This window comes from Lagopus leucura, unplaced genomic scaffold (assembly GCF_019238085.1).
Source record: "Lagopus leucura isolate 7727_CA_CO unplaced genomic scaffold, USGS_WTPT01 Super-Scaffold_1, whole genome shotgun sequence".
Classification (NCBI taxonomy): Eukaryota; Metazoa; Chordata; class Aves; order Galliformes; family Phasianidae; genus Lagopus; species Lagopus leucura.
In genome coordinates, this window is record NW_024962250.1 from 22,687,995 (window position 1) to 22,706,637 (window position 18,643).

General features: G+C 38.7%; 1 protein-coding gene across 8 annotated transcripts in view; it reads left to right on the plus strand.

Annotated features, from left to right (window-relative positions):
* NRXN3 (neurexin 3) overlaps window positions 1-18,643 on the plus strand; it is an 891,513-nt gene that overhangs the window by 40,517 nt on the left and 832,353 nt on the right. For 2 of the 8 annotated variants that reach the window (XM_042869951.1, XM_042869967.1), the window contains exon 4: window positions 597-608. The exons of the other annotated variants lie outside the window; for them this stretch is intronic. In XM_042869951.1, coding sequence (XP_042725885.1) covers window positions 597-608 — 12 coding nt within the window. The remainder of the gene's footprint in view (window positions 1-596; window positions 609-18,643) is intronic. 8 annotated transcript variants of the gene reach the window in all.

The window sequence follows — 18,643 nt, forward strand, 5'->3', positions numbered from 1 at the left end:
GTGTGTCAGGGAACAGTGGATTCTCTTTTCTTGCCAACCAGCTCATAAATATTCCCTTTTAATATTTAATCTCTACAAAAAAAAAGGTATAAAATATGTAAATGTATATATGTGTAAATATGCAATGTCAACGTTATATACAAACACATTAGTTTTGGTAGATGAAATGTGTCTAGTGAATATATTATCACAATATTTATTTTTGTCTGTCCTATTCTGTCGTTTCCCTTGCTGTTTTGAATTTGATGTGGAATGGGGCATATCAGTGCTGTGCTATTGCATGAGAGCTTTGCATTTCTCAGTAGAAAATCAAGTTAAAGCCAAAGGGCTTAACCAGGCAGTTGCTGGTTTTGCAGTTACTTGTTTAAGCCTTGCTTTGTGCTTTAGTTGTGACTTTTCTTGTTTTTCCCTTAAGATCCTGTTTTGTTGGGTTTGGTTGCTGTATAAATATATTCATTTTCTTGTTTTCATATGTATGGCCAGAGTTATAGTGATAATTTTTTTTTTATGCTTCTTTCTCCTCTTGCCTACTCCATGATGGACACCTCACACCTCTCTTCCTCCTCTTAACTGGATACGCACCTTCCTGTCTGTAGGTAGAAGTAAAGGTAGAGATTGCATTCTTTATAAGACTTCATTATTTGTAAAGTGTTTGTCAATGGACAAATTGTACTTGTGTGAATGTGGATCATCTTGAAATGTAATGCTGTTGCTTTAAAAAAACATTTGGCTTTGTATTATGGAAGAAATTATTAAGATAAATGCTTTGAGGCCTTTCTCAGAGATATTATTTCCTGCCTGTGCAGGCTGTGTGCTGCCAGGCCATCTGCAACTGATAATGCTGGGGCAAAGTGAGAGAGTCACTTGAGTCAGATGGACCCAGGGCTTATGAGCTGGTACTGGTGACTCTGCTGGGAATTTTGACCCTGGTGTGGGGGAAGCAGGACCTACTTTTGTCAAGTGCTCTTCAGCCATGGAGGTCTTTGGTAGTATCATTTCTCCATCTCTGCTTTATTTTCCTCTCCCTGTGAGCAAAAAGATGTGTGGTTTTTTTTTGTTTGTTTTTTGAAGGAGGAATTGAGTTGCAAAGAGCTGCAGAATAGACAGGAATGATCAGCATTGCTAAACAGAGAGCCCGTTTGCTCTGCAGCTCAGTACAGCACAGTGCATGAAGTGGAAAGGCTGCTGTGGGGCTTCAGACTTGCTTTTCAGCATTTCATACCTATCTCAAGCAAGCAGAGGGCATTCATTCATCCTTAATCAAAGCTGTCAAAAATGCAAAATGCTGCAAACCTGCTGTGGGTCTCCAGTTGGAGTGGAGGGTGGGAAGGGAGAAGATTAATTGATGAATTACGAGCACTGCTGCTAGGATAAAATCCATTTCTTCATCCTACTTTCCGATGAGATCAAGAGATTAAAAGGTTTTATTATGCTGAGGCTTACTCATCTTCAACTAATATACTGCTGAAGAGTCCGATCTATCTATCAGCAAGATTGGATCACGTTGGAGGATGTTCGTTGTGTCCGTGGCAGCAGGACATTGGAGGATAAAGTGACTAATTGTACTATGATATATTTTGGAGGATATGACAACTCAGAGGATTTTTTTCATCTTAAATTCTTTTGAGGCACTAGGATTCTCTTCCCACTTATTGCTACTCCCTCCATACCTGAATTCTGGGGAGCACCATGGCTTATTTAACACTTCATGTTATTCCTCTTTATGAGGATTTGCCCTCTTGTAACAAGTTTGTGTTGCTAGATTCTTTGTGATGGAGTACCTCACATAATATTATTTGTTTTGTTTGAGGTTGAAAAAAATATTCTAATTTATTTTGTATCTTTTCTAACAAACATTGAAATGGGGTAAAAAAGTTATGAAATTAGTAGAATATTTTTTCCGAGGATAATACATGAGCTGTACTCAGAGCCATCTTAGCGAGAGGTGAGCGTCAAAACTTGATAATCACATATACACATGATTTAAAAAAAAAAAAAGTGAGAACCTAAAGCTGTAAGCACACCATACAAAATGTTACTGTTTCATGTATCAATGTATCAGCACAGCTGCCAATAATTGAGTTAGCTGATGTGTGGCTTAGTGTGATTTAAGGGGAGTGTAGGTTAGGGCAAGTTGTACAGTGTGATGTCAGCTTGTTTCTTTCTTTTCTCAGGTGGCATTTATGTTGCAGGACAGTGTGTAGGACTAAATGAAAAGCCTTCTCTGAAGGAAAACTGCCACATGAGATTATATGGATGAGGATTATAATTTATAGTCTGCAATTAATTTGTATGTGCTAAAACAATTTATTGAGTCTCTAAGTGAAAATATTGTTTCTGTTCCCAGCTATGTGTAAATCTTAGCTCTACTCACAGCAAGTGACTTCATCAGAGAACCGTCACTCTCTGACACATGATGTTACCTTCAGAGAACTCAAGCTGTATAATTCTGAACCCACACGTGGCCTTCAGCTCACAGAAAGCAGTAGCACATGCTACCAGATTATAGCTGGAAGGTTCATATTTTTTGGCATTCTCATAGTTGTTAGCAAAAACTGGCAGCTGCCATGTCTCATGCCATGTGAGTGGACAAAAGGTATTATGTATTTGATTTCATAATGCCTCTTCACAAGGTGTAGCAGCCTGTGACTCTGCATTCATCATTTGCAATGAATCTTTCATTATTTGCTTCCACTTAGTAAATAGCCTTCTTTTGCATCCTTTACTTTTAAAAAATTCTTTAAGTTCTTGAAAAGCTGAAGAAGATGAAGTTGTAGGTATTTTAGGGTAATGGCTGGTATCATTGAATAAAGAAAAGTATCTATGCATCATTTATATTGAGTTTACATTAAAATTTATGTGCACTGTTCATGTTTTTATTAAGTGTATGAAACTGGTTACAGAGATGAAGTAAATGATGGTCAGTAAGGATTTAGTTTGGTGTGAACTGCTGAATGCAGCTGTTCTCCTGAAGATAACTAAGGAACAATTATTTTGAGTTTATCTCTAACAAGAAAACATTACTGAAGGAGATGGTAAATATCCAGCTGTAATTTGCTATTGAAGTAGAGGTAACAGTCACATTCTTCCATATCGTTTGCTCTCTTGACAGCCTTTGTTAAAGAAATTATAACCTGTGCTTTTGCTACCCTTTCTTTTTCAAATATATGTAGTGGTTTTTATTTTTTCACCACTCTTGGTTTGAATCTTGCTTCTACTGAGGTTGGTGCCTCCAAAGGAAATCGGCAATATTCTTGATGGGACACTGCACTTCCATGGTGTTGCTCTCTCGGGAGTGAGTTTCAGCTAATTGATGAAGTCCTGTGTCTTCTTGAAGGAAACTGTGAAATAGGACTGCATTTAGAGAGCCAAGATTTCCCCAAACGCTTAAAGTGCCCTTTGTGTCCTCTGAAACAAAGAATGACAGTGAGGTGCGCTGGTTGCTGGATACCTGCTCAGCCTGCAGGTTCTGCCCTAAAGCTCTGGGTCCTTCTTCTAACATCACTGTGTTCAGAATGACAAACTATGAGCCCACATGCTGATTTTTCAACACAAAGCAGGTTTTTCTCTGTACTTTTTCTTCCTTGTCAGAGATAAACAATGAAGTACTTGCATATTTCCTGGATGGGGTATTTTGGTTGCATGTTGTGTAGACCAGAGGTTACTGTCAAGTTCCTCACTTAGCACTCAGCATTTCCAGATCAGATTATCTCTTTTGGCCCTAAGTACTGTATCCCAAGTAAGTCTTTCCAGTCTTATAATCAGCATTGCTCTCAGTGAGTAGTGTGAAGTTGTAATCTCTTTGAATTGTTCAATAATATTGATCAGGAAGAAGTGGCACAGAAAAAAATGAAATCATGTTTGTGGACTTGGATAGAAGGAAAGAACTGGCCTTTACTGGTCTGGAAAATGATTTCAAGCTCCCTGTCATTAATACCATTAGGATTTTAGAGCAATGTGAATAAGTCCATGTGAGTGGCCAAGGGCTTATGCAAATTTTCAAGGGAAACATCAGTAACAAATTAAATCATTTGTGCTCTATGAATATCTAATTATACAAGGGGAAAAACAACACCACATTCATCTTGCCAGCCTTGGCAGTGGCTCTTATTCTGTTTACCCTCTAAAATATCTTAATATGAGGGTTTTAAATTCAAATATTGTTTTTGGTTTCTACACTTACAGTCCTTTCTTTAGTACTTTCAGTGTATAATTTTGGGTTTGTTTTCCTCTTGAAAATAAAAATTCTTGCATTCTTACAAGGATGACAACATTCAGTTTTAAGATCAACTTCAATCACTGAGAAATAAAGCATTTTATTATATGGCTAGCAAATAGCCAATCCATAAAACCTTTCTGACAGATCCAAGGCTTCTTAAATGTACACTTCATTCTTCTAGAATCATTTTTTGTAAGCAAGCCTTTGCTGCTTGTTTTACATTTTGAGGGGGGAAAAAAAGCCACACACATTCTAATTCCTCTAGGTGTAATTACAAATGATTGATGGTTGATGAATTTCATACTGGGGAACAGTTTAGCAAGAAATTCATTCTATTTCTGTATACTCCAGGATTTATGAAAATTCAGGACTTTGGTGAATAAAGTCACTAAAATGTTGAGCATTAGCTAAGAGAAATGAATAAATGTCTCATAGACATTCTTCATTTTATACGTCTTCTGAACAGATTTATGAAGGCAAACAAATGAAATGACACTTTAAGATATGTCCACAGTAAGACATTTTTGGTGAATTTTTAGGACATATTTGTGTTTACGAATGATGTGTATGCATAAAATATTTAAAAATGTGTTAAGTACATTGTAGTTTGTAGCTTATTTGTTTTTTCTTTCCTGCTGCCTTGTTTCAAGCCTGTGTGTTTCCAGTGTGTGAATAAACAGCTGATTCTTGATTGGCTTTCATTTTTATTAAGAAGAATGATTCCTGGGAGAGTTAAGGGCATTGTGGTTTTGTTGTGTGTAAACAGGAGCTAAAATATTGTCCTCTCATGCTGTCGTGTAGTCTTCTGCTTTTGATGGGGCTCAGGTTTCACTGCCCTAAGAGAATATTTAATTGATATCATTGAAAGCCTTTTTTTTTTCCTCTTTTTTCCCTCTCTCCCTCTTTTTAAAATTGGAGGCGTTCAGTGATGTGTAGAGATGCAGAGGCAGCAAAACAGGCCATATGCTTTGTAAAAGCCAGCCTAATAGTGCTTTTGATGGACGTCTGATTTTTAAAGTGTTGTATCTTTCATTAAAATTTATATGTAAACTAAGGGCAAGCACAGTGGCATGAAAGCTAATGCAAGTTGCACATCTTGACATAATAACAATCACAAGAAACTGGAGATCCCAGATGGCAACTTGGCCTTTGCCATCCTTTTAATAAGCTACTAACTGCTAATTATTGCACTCTTATGGGCAAGTTAATTTACTGTTGACTCTTAAAGAGACATTGTGCTTTTTCCTGGCATTTAAGATTTTCAGTTTAGGTTTGAGAGTGGCTTCTCCCTGCAAATTGGAGCCTTTTCAATGGACAATAACAAAAAGGCAAAAAAAAAAGAGAAGGAAATGAAACATAATAAGCAATTTTCTTTGATAGTAGCAGAGTGTAGCTTTGTGGGTTTCTCCAGGGTACGGGTTTAGAACTGAAAGAAACACCATGCACAGCACATACAGGATTTGGATTTCATGTTTAAAACAAAGTCGTTACATCAGGGTTAGTATATCACTACAATTTAAAAGGAAAATATTTTCCTGAAATAAATGAAGTCTGAGATTCTGAAAATGGTGTAGAAATAATAAATAAAAATTGTTTGTTTCTTTTGCCAGAAACAATTTGGTATCAAAATTTAAATTCACAATTCTGAAAGATAAAAACTATATTGTATTTTTAGAAAAAAAATCTTTATTTTAACATTACTTGGTAGTGATAACACTCTTTCCCCGTGCTATCTGTAAAACATGCTCTTAAAATACCAATAATAAATATACACGTATATACTTTTCTTCTTCCAGTTGAAAGGGATATTCTATAATGAGACCAGTCAGGGAGTTTTGATCTAAGGAACCTATTTAGGAATGAAGGAACAGCTGCAGTTTAAATGGACTCTAATTCTCGTACTTAATGCTATTTTGTGAATGCATAATTCTCTGTGATAATGTTTGGGAGGAGTGATGGTAGGTAATAGCTTATTTCCTTGCCTTTATGGTAATGCAGCAAAGTAGGAAATAGACCCCTGTCACACATATCAGATGGTGCTGTAAAAATAGAAAATCCAATGAAAGAGTGGAGTTTTCCTTTTTAATGCTTGTGGCCTTTTGTGGACTGTGGTGACAACCTTATGGTATTCAACTGTTTTGAAAATATGTTCTCTGAAAGCTGGATCTTATGCCTCAGGAGTAATCATTTAGAAACAGCAGTGTTATGTGCAGTGCTTTAGCAGCTAGTAAATATTTTGACTAGAGATTAGTGGATAACATACCATAAAATGGCAGTAAATCTATTTCTGTGAAGCACGTCATGCTTTCTCAAACTATCTGATTTATCTCATGCAGTGTCTTCTGTCTCAGTTAAGTCATGTCTAATGGTGAGTGATTTTCACCATGTCTAACAACAACAAAAAAAACTTTTTTTTTCTTTGGCTCTGCACCCTTCCCACATGCTGATGGATTTGTGACACCCAGCACCCTGCCTTTGTTTGGACATGCTCACCTCTTCCATGGATCTAGATCTCCTTCCACTGCTGGCTTTCATTTCCACTTTTGTCTTGAAAGCCTTGGTATTGATAGATTAATAAACAAGGGAAGATAAAAATACTGCCACATAGACCAAACAATTTGTGTGAATCCAGCACTCACAGGTTCTAGTGTATTCATTTGTTTCAGAGGCAGTTTTGTTTGGAAGTCTATGCTACACACAACTTATCCTGCAAGTTGATTTGCTGGAGGTGCTGCATTCCCTAAGCGTTCAGTGAAACATGTGGGAGTGATAGGTGTTTTGTACCCAGGAATGTACTGTGTACAAGCAAGGACAAAGTCCCCGGTTCATATTTTAGTAGTATTTTCTATAAGATGTTGGTCTCATCTTATGTGCTTTATATACCAAGGGGTTTGATGTGATGGTATTTAGGAGCCATATTCTTCATTGCGTTGCAAGCTTTTATTGTGGTATAACTGATATTGAAGGAGGGAAATTGCTCTGATGTAAAAGCAATAGTTCAGGGAAGAATCTGGTTCTGAGGCTGTTCTGACAATAACCTGAGGGGGTTATGGATCATTCTCACTAAATGATGATGACCATATTTCTGTTCTTGTTAAAGTCAAAGACTGCAAAGTCTTTGATAGAAATGGCCCTTTACCAGCACTGCTGTATGGGGAAAGGCTTCAAGCAGAACTGCTACTTTGAGAATTTGTGTACATAGTTGTCACCATTTAAAAAAAAGTCAGCAGCATTTGCCAAGCAGTACCACACCGTGGTGCCTGAGATATCACTTTCTCTCCAACAGTAGAGCAAGAAGAATATATGTAGGTAAGTGTTTACGATTTGATTCTGTCAATTGCATGCATTTTAATAGAGCTTTTCTCTCAAATCATAGCTTGACTGGGGAGCTGCTTATGGGTCAGACTGTTTCTAAAGCAAGACAAGGTTCCTTTTAATTGAACAAATTCTTTTTACTGAAGACAAAAAACCATTTCAGTATTTATTCTCAAATCAGACAGCTCTGTGATTGTTATTGTGGTAACAAAAATGTGTAATTTCAGTGTTAAAATAATTGTGTTTTAAAAGGATCTGTGGACTTGTTAGGTAAAGCAGAATTGCATTAAGCTAGCGTTATAAATCACGCACCTTTATTTCCCCTAATTACTGGTGTATTAATAATGACCAGGTTGATGAAGAATGTGCTGATCACCAGCTGGGATCAGACAATTACAGCTGATTATGTAAAGAGTTAGTTGCTATAAGCCTTGAAATATTAAAACTTGGCTAGAATAAATATCACTGAAGAACCTTTGTCTTTTACATGTGTATTCAGCTGCCAATTCTCTGAGCAATTCCTGGTTCACCCAGTAACGTCAGGAATCAAACTGTGAACAGTTATTTTCCAGCTCTGTGAATTGTTGATAAAAGGATCTTTCATAGCTGTTTGCTTGTCCTGTGTGGGGAAAACACGCTGCTGCATCACGGCATAGGGATTACAGGGTCTTGCTCAGCTCTGCATTAAAGATGTTGCAAGCTTTTACAAAACCCAGGGCAGCACCTTGCACTGCTGTGCATTTGCATTTCCCAGCTCTGACAAAGGGCACATGTCTCAAGCGCCAATGCCTTGCAGGACTGACTGTGCCATCCCAATAGCACATCTGTCTGACCACTTTCAATTACACATGGTCATTCATAATATAGTTTTTCTCCAAAAAGAGTCTCAAAGTCTGTAGGCAAGGTACTCTCAATTTGGGTTTTTTTTTTTTTTTTTGTCCCTGAGGTCACCAACTACTATTTTCATTCAGTTCCTAAATATCCACTGATTTATCTTTTCTCCATTGTGAAATTGCTGGAGAGGCTCATCTGTTTCCTGGAATATTTCTGTAAACACTTGCTGGCGCTTGTCATCAGCAGTTTGATCAGGTCATCATTTTCATTACAGTGTGGAAGACCATGTATGCCAGACAGTGAAAAAATTATTTTCCTAAAGTTGGAAAAATTAGAATCTACAAGCCATAGGGCTCTCTTTAAAAACGATTTGTCTAATGTCCTCAATTCCAGACTTACTGTTTCAATTTCTCAGTCAATTTTATATTACTAGGTATGATATGGGAAGCATCATTAGTGATTTTGCTTTACTACGTTCTTTTACTTTATTTGTTCTACCTATTGCCTCCATCTTTAATACAGATGTATTTTAAGAGAAATCTGTGGACACCTCATTTCCTGCTGTGCTGCATTGTATGTCCTTAATAGAGTAAATATATTATGAGGTGGATGCACTTAATGTATTGTCAGCCAAAAGTATGATTTCTTTCTCTTAATGGCAATTCTCTTTTATTTTCCAAATACTGTATCTGAATTTTTTAAATAGTGGATAAGAGCTAGTTTTCTTTTTTTTTTTGTTTCCTAAATTACCTTTATTTAGCCCATTGTACTTTCTTACTTGCTTTTTTCCCAGGTGTTTGCTATCAGTCTACTCGGTTAAACTTTGTGCTGTTCTATCAGGCAAGTTTGGTAAATGTTGATCAGTGCATGAAATCAGTTCTTAAATGGTTGCAAAATTGCCTTCCTACAAACTGTTTTTATCACAAGGGCTTTCAAGTGTCAAAGTCATTTGGAGAACTAGATAGATAAAATGCATGAGCACTATGCTTTTTCCAGTATAGAATAAATAAATGTGTTTTCTACTGTGTGCTCTGTTTTTGATAGTGATTTGTTAAAAGGAAAAAAAAAAAAGAAAACCAATCATATTAAATATTTACAAGAGTGATTTAGTTGTGTAATCGTGTGCTATGCATCCCTGTTTAATAGTGAAATCAGCTACTGCTGAAGTAAATGCCATTAAACTGGTAGTGCTGTGAAGGTCACTGCCTATACAATGTCAAAGCAATTTATAGAGAATAATGATTTTTGTCGGCTTTCCAATGTACCAACCTCCCTCCTTTTTGTCTCCTTTACCCAAAATAACTGAAAAGAAATTTATTTCAGGACTCACTTTCTCTGACTCTTCTCCCATCTGACTGATTTGAGAGCTTGAAACCTCTTTACAAGTTTTCCTATTGATGTGCTCAGTGGATAGACACTGATTCCCTTCTTTCCGGCCCTGAGCTCATTACAGCTCTATTTGTTGGGATTTCCTGCTGGTCATTTCTCAGCTGTTTTTTTTTTCTTTTTAAAGAGATGCTGAATTATCACTGCCACACTTTTGAGAGTTGCTTTTCTCTCTGAATGCTGTTTCTAGACCACTCTGTCTGCTATGCTCCAGAAAAATACTTTGTCATCAGCAGTGCATCTGTCAAGTTTTGACATCCCACTAATCTACTGTCCTGAGAAGTGTCTTGTAAATGCTTTGAGTATGTTCCTAAGTAGCTTTGTGCTTATGGAGTGGCATTAGAAGGGACAGGTGGGTGCTATGCTTTGACTAGCTTCCCCTGTGAATTGTCTAGGCCTTTGCACCTCTGCCTCTGTGGCAGTCAAGTGGGGACAAAAACCCTTCGCTGCTGCACAAGGAGGCTGGTGTATTGGTGCTTATAAAGTGTCCTGAAAGCAAAACACAATGAACACAAAGCATTATCATTCAGCTTCACATCCATCCAGTAAGAAGGTTAATTATTTGTTTTCCTTGTTTTACAGTTGAATAAGCAGAAGCATGTAGAGAGAGAGCGGGCTGGAGAACAGGCAATAAATGCCACAGTTCTCTTGTCCATTACTGTTTCTTTAACCACCCGGGGAAGTGTTTCTTATAAACCACTGAATAACTTGCTTGTTGTATCAAAGACTATCCCAATTAGATTCCACTTGCTGAAGCAGTTCTCTAAGGAGATTAAAACAGTATCTATTGTTAAATGTGTACATAACCATATAAATAATAATCATATTTTACAGGGGGAACAACATGTATTTTCCTTGACAAGAATCTACAGAATAATTAAAAAAGCATAATGCAAAAATGCCTAGAATGTTAAGGACAAGCATTAAAAAAGAGGGTACTTAAAAGTCAAGGAGCTATGAGGATGAAGAAGGGGGGTAAGGCAACTGCAGTGGGAAGATGGACAGATAGAATAGTCAGGATTGGGACAAATGTCCCAGGCAAAGCAGTGGGAGAGGAACCTGCTGTGAACACTGGTGTTCTGGACTCAGTGAGATGGAAAAACTTTTGCAGAATTTTAAGTAGATAAGTATTAATATTTGTAGATTATTTAGGTTTTTATTTTTTTATTAGTATCTCATTCCATAATGTATGGAAGAGAAGACTAAATCCTTGATTTACAGATTTGGCTTTTCTTGGCCTTCTCCTCCAGTTCCATTAATGGGCTTTTTATCTGATGTAGAAGAGGCTAGTTCAGCAGGGAGTCTCAAGTAAATGTGTATATGCATAGTTAATTCAGGCCCTGTGGTTTTCTTTAGTCTGTTTTATCTGGTTCTTTGTCTCTTTGTATGCAAGTCTATGATTAGCATTGAGTTCTTCCCAGAGTACTGGCAATTATCTCACAGGTGGAAGGATTAAGAAAGAGCAGTGAGAATTACACTGGGATTAAACAGAGCGCCTTTGGAGTGTGTTTGTGGATATGACGTTTTCTTTTTCTATGAGCAAAAAGAAGGGAGAAGCCAACTCAGCCTTCAGATCTCTCTAGGGAGGAAAGTAATACTTCTGAATATGAAAAAGTAGCATCTCAGCTTGGGAGGAGAAAAGAGAGGTAATGTTAAGGCACAAGATTTAGAGTCCTAGGTTTAATTCTTGGTTGCTTTGGTTTTGTTTCAGGCTCTTGAGATTGCTTCACAGTGAAACTTAGCTTGTCCACGTGAGAAGGGGAGATGATGATGCTTTTCTGTCTCATACTGCAGGAAACCAAATTAATTACTATGTAACTGTGCAGAGTTATTGGATAATAAGTACAAAAGAGAATGGAATATTCTTCTCAGGCCCCACACTACAGTCACACATTCAACAGTGCAGTGGTGTCAAATATAGCTGGTGAAGGGCTGTTCTTCTCTCTCTCCCTCTGCGGAGTGAGTGGGACCAGTATTGTGTCAGTGTAAACGGGGTTTCTATAGGTTTCTTAGAAAAGGGGCTTGGCCCCATTTAGAGAGGAACTGGCCTCCTAGGATGGGCAGGTCACGTATCCCAGGTTCCAGAGGGATGGTTTGAAGGCTGAACACGTTGCGTTTTATCTGCAGACTGGTCGGCATACTGTGAGGAGCTGTAGGTCTCCATAAGGCCTCCCCTTTTCACTGGGCTAAACAAACCAAGGGACCTCAGCTGTTTATCATATATCTTGCCCTCTAGACCCTTCACCATCTTCTAATTGTCCTTCGGATTGTCTTAAATGTTTTTTGTTCCTCTTATATAGTGGTGCCATGTTCAGTCACTTTTAAACAAACAGAGCCCAGAGAAAAAGGCAGGTCTGTGCCACTTTGCCACTGTGATATGACTGATCTGTGTGGCCGAAACTTAGCTTTGGTGGGAGTGGGGAGTCTGTGGCCTGAGAGATACCCGCATGTGGAAGGAGGAGGAGAATCAAGGAGGCTGAGGATATCCAAACCTGCACACTGATCAAGGTGAGGCTGTAACAGTGCAGAGCTGAGCAGGACGATCCCTTCCCTCACCCAGCTGGCAGAGCTGTGCCTGATGCACCCAGGGTATTGTTGGCTTTTTTGTCTGCCAGGGCACACTGCTGGCTCAGATTTAACTTTCTGTCAGCCAGAACCCCCTGACCCTTTTCTATGGGATAATGCCCTGTTGAGACCACACAAAGAATTTGGATGGAGTTACTGCATGAATAATTCAAAATGCTTTATGGAGGTGTTCTGCTATTTGTTCTTTACCCCTTTGCAAAAATTGATTAGTTAGCTATGATTCTTTTTGTCTTATAATGAAGATTTGTTGGCTTCATTTGGAGTGTGTTCAGCTGATTGCACAGCTTGGGGATGGGAGCAGAGAGTTCCAGAGCTTTTGCTGTGTAGAATCTGAACTTGTGTAAGTTACTTTAAAAAAAAAAAAGTTTTCCGGGAGGACTTCAAGGTCCTGATACTACTGCTCCAAAAGAATTGCCTTAGAATAGCCTCTGTTCTCTTTCCATCTGTTGGCCATTATTTCTGTTTTATTTTTGGTACTGATTTGATTCTGTAAGGTTGTTTTTCCTTGTTTGTGTTGATGGATAGCTGTGATTGAAAAACCTGTTCTCTTCCAATGAATTTTTATCAGAATAACCATCAGTATCTTTCTTTTTCAAGTATGTATGCCAAAGGTTTTAGAGTGTCTGCTTATGTTACCTGGCTTGAGTGGATCACCTTACATTTTGACATGCTTTGACTTACTGTTGCCAATAGTGCAGCACTGAGTCTCTTTTATACCCTGATACGGGGCATTGTTGTCTTTCCTCTGCTTAGGCTCACAGTTAGGTTGGGGCACTTCAGTCTGGACCTTCAGCAGTGAGAACTTCAAGGGACAGCAAATCTAGAAGACAAACTTTTAAAGCTGTGAATGGGAGATATTGTGTGGCCTTACTTGGCTGTGATGTGGAGCTCTTGGAGTGGGTCCAGAGGAGGGCCACTAAGATGGCCTTTACTCATAGGGGAAACTGGGATTGTTTAGCTTGGAGAAGAGAAGGTTCCGGTGAGAGCTCATTGTGGCCTTCCAGTACTTGAAGGGAGTGTATAAACAGGAGGGGGAACGGCTGTTACGAGGTGGACAGTGATAGGACAAGGGGGAATGGTCTTAAACTGAGACAGGGGAAGTATAGGTTAGATATTAGGAAGAAGTCTTCCCCACAGGGGGTGGTGAGGCACTGGAACAGTTGTGGATGCCCCATCCCTGGAGGCATTCAATGCCAGGCTGAATGTGGCTCTGAGCAGCCTGGTCTAGTGGTTGGCAACCCTGCGCATAGCAGAGGGGTTGAAACTAGGTCATCATTGTGGTCCTTTTCAACTTAGGCCATTCTATGATTCTTTCCCACTTAATGGGAGAAGACAGTGAAGGATAGAGTTTACCTGATTTTCTGCAGAGATACTGTGCTACCAGAGGCAGGTGCGGAGTTCAAGGGCTCATATTTTTCTTGGTGCAAAAGTACGGAGTTGAATTCGCTTTCAGCTGAACGTTCTAGGTAGGTACAGCAAGTCACATCAGAGCCACATTTAGGATTGGACCTTAGCAGTGATGTTTTTCTTAGATGATGTGGAATTTCCCTGTTTTTTTTTTTTTTTTTTTTTTTAGTCTTCCATGGGTTAATAAGATTAATAAAAGTATCCCTACTGCAGATGAGACTCTGGCTTGCCAAGGAACAGGGAGATAAACTTTCATTGTACATGGAGGTTTCACTTTGTTAACAGACTGCTTTACAGGAAGGGAGAAAACACTGGAAGAACAGGACTGATTCAAGAGTCTCTTGTTGCAAGATTATCTGTCCTTTTACTGAGCAGTATATTTATTACATGGCAGGGCTCTAGTTACAGGTCAGTGATTGTCTGGGTTCAGGTGTTTACCTGCTGGCTTCTGGGATGGCACATACAGCTGTAAATAGATCCAGTAATTCAATCTACTCAAAGGCATTAGGTTATAGGTCTCCAGGCTTTCCAGGTACAGTGTTAGAGTCAAAGCAGGCAGAAGGCTGTCCTCACAGATGGTAGAGCTCTCTGCTGGTGTTACCACTGCTTTTGACAGAAAGTTTTAGAAATATTAATTTGGATTTTCACCAGCGATAAAGCAAAATGGGCTGGGGACAGTGGGCACAGTGGACAGTGCAGAGGAATTCAGAGTCCCTTTTAATCCACTCAGGGTACCCCTTTTTGTCAGTCGTTAACGTGGCAGGCTGCTCATTCCTTTTGTGCTCTATCATGGGGCTTTGGGGCTCATATTCTTGTCTTACCTACTCTTTTTTTCCACATTGCTGGCATAATTTCAAAGCATGAGTTTTAAGACAACTCCTCCTGTTGTAATCTCCTGTGTCCACAAGATCTCTTTGTGATGTATATGAAGATCTGGAAAGGAACAGACCCTGCTCTGAGTAGTTCTTGCCTTTAGTAGTTGTGGTGTCAGAAGTTACTATAAGAGATAAAGGCATCTGTGAAGAGAAGCAGGAAAATATGCCATGCACTTGGGTAAAAAGCTCTTGCAAAATAATAGCAAAAATAGGCATACAGGAGTGAAATACATAAAAATTAGCCAATCCCTTAGGCCCTTCAGTCTGTTGTTCTGGGAGACAGCCAAACGTTTCTGGGTTTTTCCAATAGTTATAGTTTCTCGTGTGTGTGCCTCAACTATTTTATCAACAGTATAACCATCGTAACGATCTCTGGTTCTGTTCTGCTCTTGTTTCTTCTGGTTCTGAGTGCTATACTTAAGAGAGTAAAATGCTGTGACAGCTTTCTAACAGGTTCTGAGCATAGCTAACTTGTAATTCCTCCCCCAAACATTTCCATGAATTAACTTTGAAACTGTTTTTTAAAAGCCTTATCAGCCTCTAATAAAATAATGGAAATATTAGTAAGAAAAATGGTTCTGTAACTATACAGAGTGACAGAACCACAAGCAATAATCAGTGGCATTTAATAAACACAACTCATAGTTGGCATTTGATTACTTTTGGACTGAGTTACAAAATTAATGGATGAAAGGAGGACAGTGGTTGTGATATATTTAGACTTCGATGAGTTATTTGACAAAAAGCTCTACATAATGTTGAAGAAAAAAAAAACACAATTAAAATTTGGCTTTCACATGGAGAGCTTTCTAAAATAAATTAGCAATACAAAATGCAGCAGTATTTTCATGAACTGGGAAGGCTAGACAAATTGGAAGTTACTGTCATTTCTGTCTAGCACAGTTCTCAGTGATCACAAAAAGAAGGAAGAAATGACATATTAATGAAATGTGTAGATTTGACTAGAATGGGAAGAATTGCAATCATCACTGTGGATAGAAAACAGCGCAAGTGCAGTGACATCCTTTATAAAGCAGTAGGTGGATAATTCATCTGTGAGAGATCTGATAAGCTGTGCCTAAACTAAACTGTTAAGGGCCTTAAATACAGTAGGGTGGAGATATGTCAAACTGTTTGTAAGAATTTTGAAAGGATTTGATGATTAAAATTGTACAGGGCTTGATTATGATGGAACAGTGAAAGACCTAGTATGTACAGCTGAACTTAACACTGAGATTGTGGCAAAATATGAATGAATGCCATCTCCAAGTACATACAGAGCATAAATGCAAAGAGAAGAAATTGTCTCGCAGGAATTAACTATGAAGGGTGCCACTCAATTGTAAAAAGGTGTTTTAGGGCAAGTATTAGGAATAATCTTAACAGTGAAAACAATGGCATCAGCTTATGGAACACTTCTTCAAATGCAAAGATGGGAGCTAATAAGTTTTTGATAATTGGAGGAAAAATAAAACACCAAACAACTGAAGTTAACTCAAGATCAAGACTTTCTCTTCACCACCTAGTGAATGAAATGGTGACTTAAAGATGGATTACTTAAGACTTACCATTTTCAGGCTTAAATGCACCATATGACAGATAGGTACCTTCACTTTCCTGAGTCTTTGTCTGTGCCACATTGAAATCCTGCATGTGTACTTGTTGGTATTTGTATCTCTGAGGGAGCAATGAACTGATGTTGTATCAGTTAGTGATATAAAAATAGCCTACTGTGTGCAGAGTGTTTTCATAAAGGAAACTGGATGATTTGCCCTAACTACATTAGTGCTAATGCACTACCAGTTCCCTTTTTTCTTTATCGATGTGTTAATTTTGTTCTTTATTCTCCCCATCCCTTCTAGCTTAATTACCCTCCCCAGACTAGAGGCTGCTGCTGCCTTTTGGCTTCATTACTAGCTTTCATTTTCATTAAGAACCTTGTGCTAATGGACTGTTATAAAAGTCATCACTGGCAGGTGTTGCCAAATGACTCTCAGCATGATGGCATTTCTGTGCAATGGAGCAAGCAGTCTGGACATTGGATTTGTGAAGCAGCCAAAGGCTTGAGATAGAAGGCAAAGAGAAAAGTTTTGTGGATCAGTGTGAAGAAGCTCTCAGATGTGAACAATAATGGAAAAAGAACATTATGGGCAGTGGCCTTCTTCTGAAACCTCCAGTAGTGCCAGCATCTGCTCAGGCTGCAGATATCATGGATGAGCTTTCTAAACAGTTTTGAAGAAGAGGTGCCACTTATATCATGAAGTACTAATCATTATAGCCTTCTAGTTTAGAAGGGAATGAAAATAAATGTACTACCTTATTGACTGTGTTAAATCTTTTATCAAAATAAACATGCTGGCTCATATCACCTAACGTTAGCAATGAGAATGCACATTTCTGCAGGGATATCTGTCAACTGTGTGTGTGTGTGTGCGCTCTTGGAGCCAATTAGCAAAGTTGGAACTTTTATCTGGAAAGAGCAAGGACTTATTTGTCCTTCAAGGAGCTGACTGTCCAGTGCAAAATAGAGGCATGTCCCAAAAGAAAGTGCTCAGTCTTAAGAAGGAAAGAAGAGTGTTTTAGCATTGAAGAACAGTAATAAAGCATCATCATCCTGTTCTGATCTAAAGGCCTTCAACTTATGTTATAGTCTTTCAAAAGAGCGTAAACATTCTCCAGTTACAGACAAAAGCAAATACCAAGGAGAGGGGCATGATGGCTCTGCTTGCTAATAGGCAAGTGGACAATTTTGTATTTTGGCTTCTTTTGGAAGCCAAATGAATGCTTCAACTTCAAGTGACAACGTGATATCATTTGTTGAGAAGTAGTGACTTTCTTCTGTCAGTTCTTTCCTATTCTTTCTTAAGGCAATGCTCCCCTGCAGTAAAATGTCTTGCTTGCAGATGGGGCAGTCTCATGGATAGGCGGGGAATGTTTTATCAGCCTATCTGCTGGACGTGTGTTTTGGCTGAAAGTAAGATGTGCTGTCTTGACTTTTCAGCAGTACTTCAGACAATTATTAAGAAATAATGGCTTTTCATAGGCCAGTGTAGTTACTGCAGGGCCAAATCCAGTAGCTCTTCCTTGAGCGAAATTTTTTAATTATAGTATGACAGATAGGATTTGTCTTATTGAAGACAAATCTGTGCCCTACCATTCTCTCCTTCACAGAGAGCTTAGACAGTACCTTTTGGAATGAGGGAAAATGTGTTTCAGTGGGGCCTGAGGCAGTGTCAGGAAAGAGAGAACCTTCTGGAAAGGACAGTGGAGCTGGCAGAGACTGCAGTTGGCGGGAGCTCTGCAGCGCAGCGTGGCTGTGGCAGGACAATGGCAGGAGTAAACAAAGGTTGAAGAGGTAATGGAAGGATAGATTTTTTTTTTTCCTGATACCCTGTTAGAGCAGGCTCTGTTGCAACCCGGAAGGTTGTGAAATTGTATGTTGAAATGGGGTGGAGGAAAAGCCCGCCACCAAAGTCAAGACAGGTAAATCGTCCTTGCTTTTAATTTTCATCATCTAAAAAATAAATTATAGACCTTATAAAATAAAATTTATGTTCTAAAACAACTTGGTTCTAACTATAAAGCGTTTGTAGTCCTACTCACTGATGCATGAGCATTAACCAATCCACCTTTAAGCTCTGATCATGTCAGTGTCCCACAATTACTTAAAGAATTTTGTACTGAGTACAGTGTGTGCTTGCTGCCATGTGATTACTTGCACGCCATCCCTGCAGGTGAGAATATTTGACCACAAGCTCTGCTGGTCTTGTGTGGCTTCTGCTCTTTGCAATGCTGAATCATACAAAATTTCTGTTCATCTGAATTCCCCTGTGGAGGTACAGCTGTTGGACTTCCCTTCTGCACTTAACCTTGTCTGACATGAACTTTGTGTTATCATTGTCTAGGCTGAAATGGCTTCAGCTGGAGGCTTATTTTTCATTTATTTAAATAAATCTCATAGGAAATGTTAGTGTTTTAGAATAAGGGGAAAGTACTCCTAATTAGAAGCAAGAATAATGTA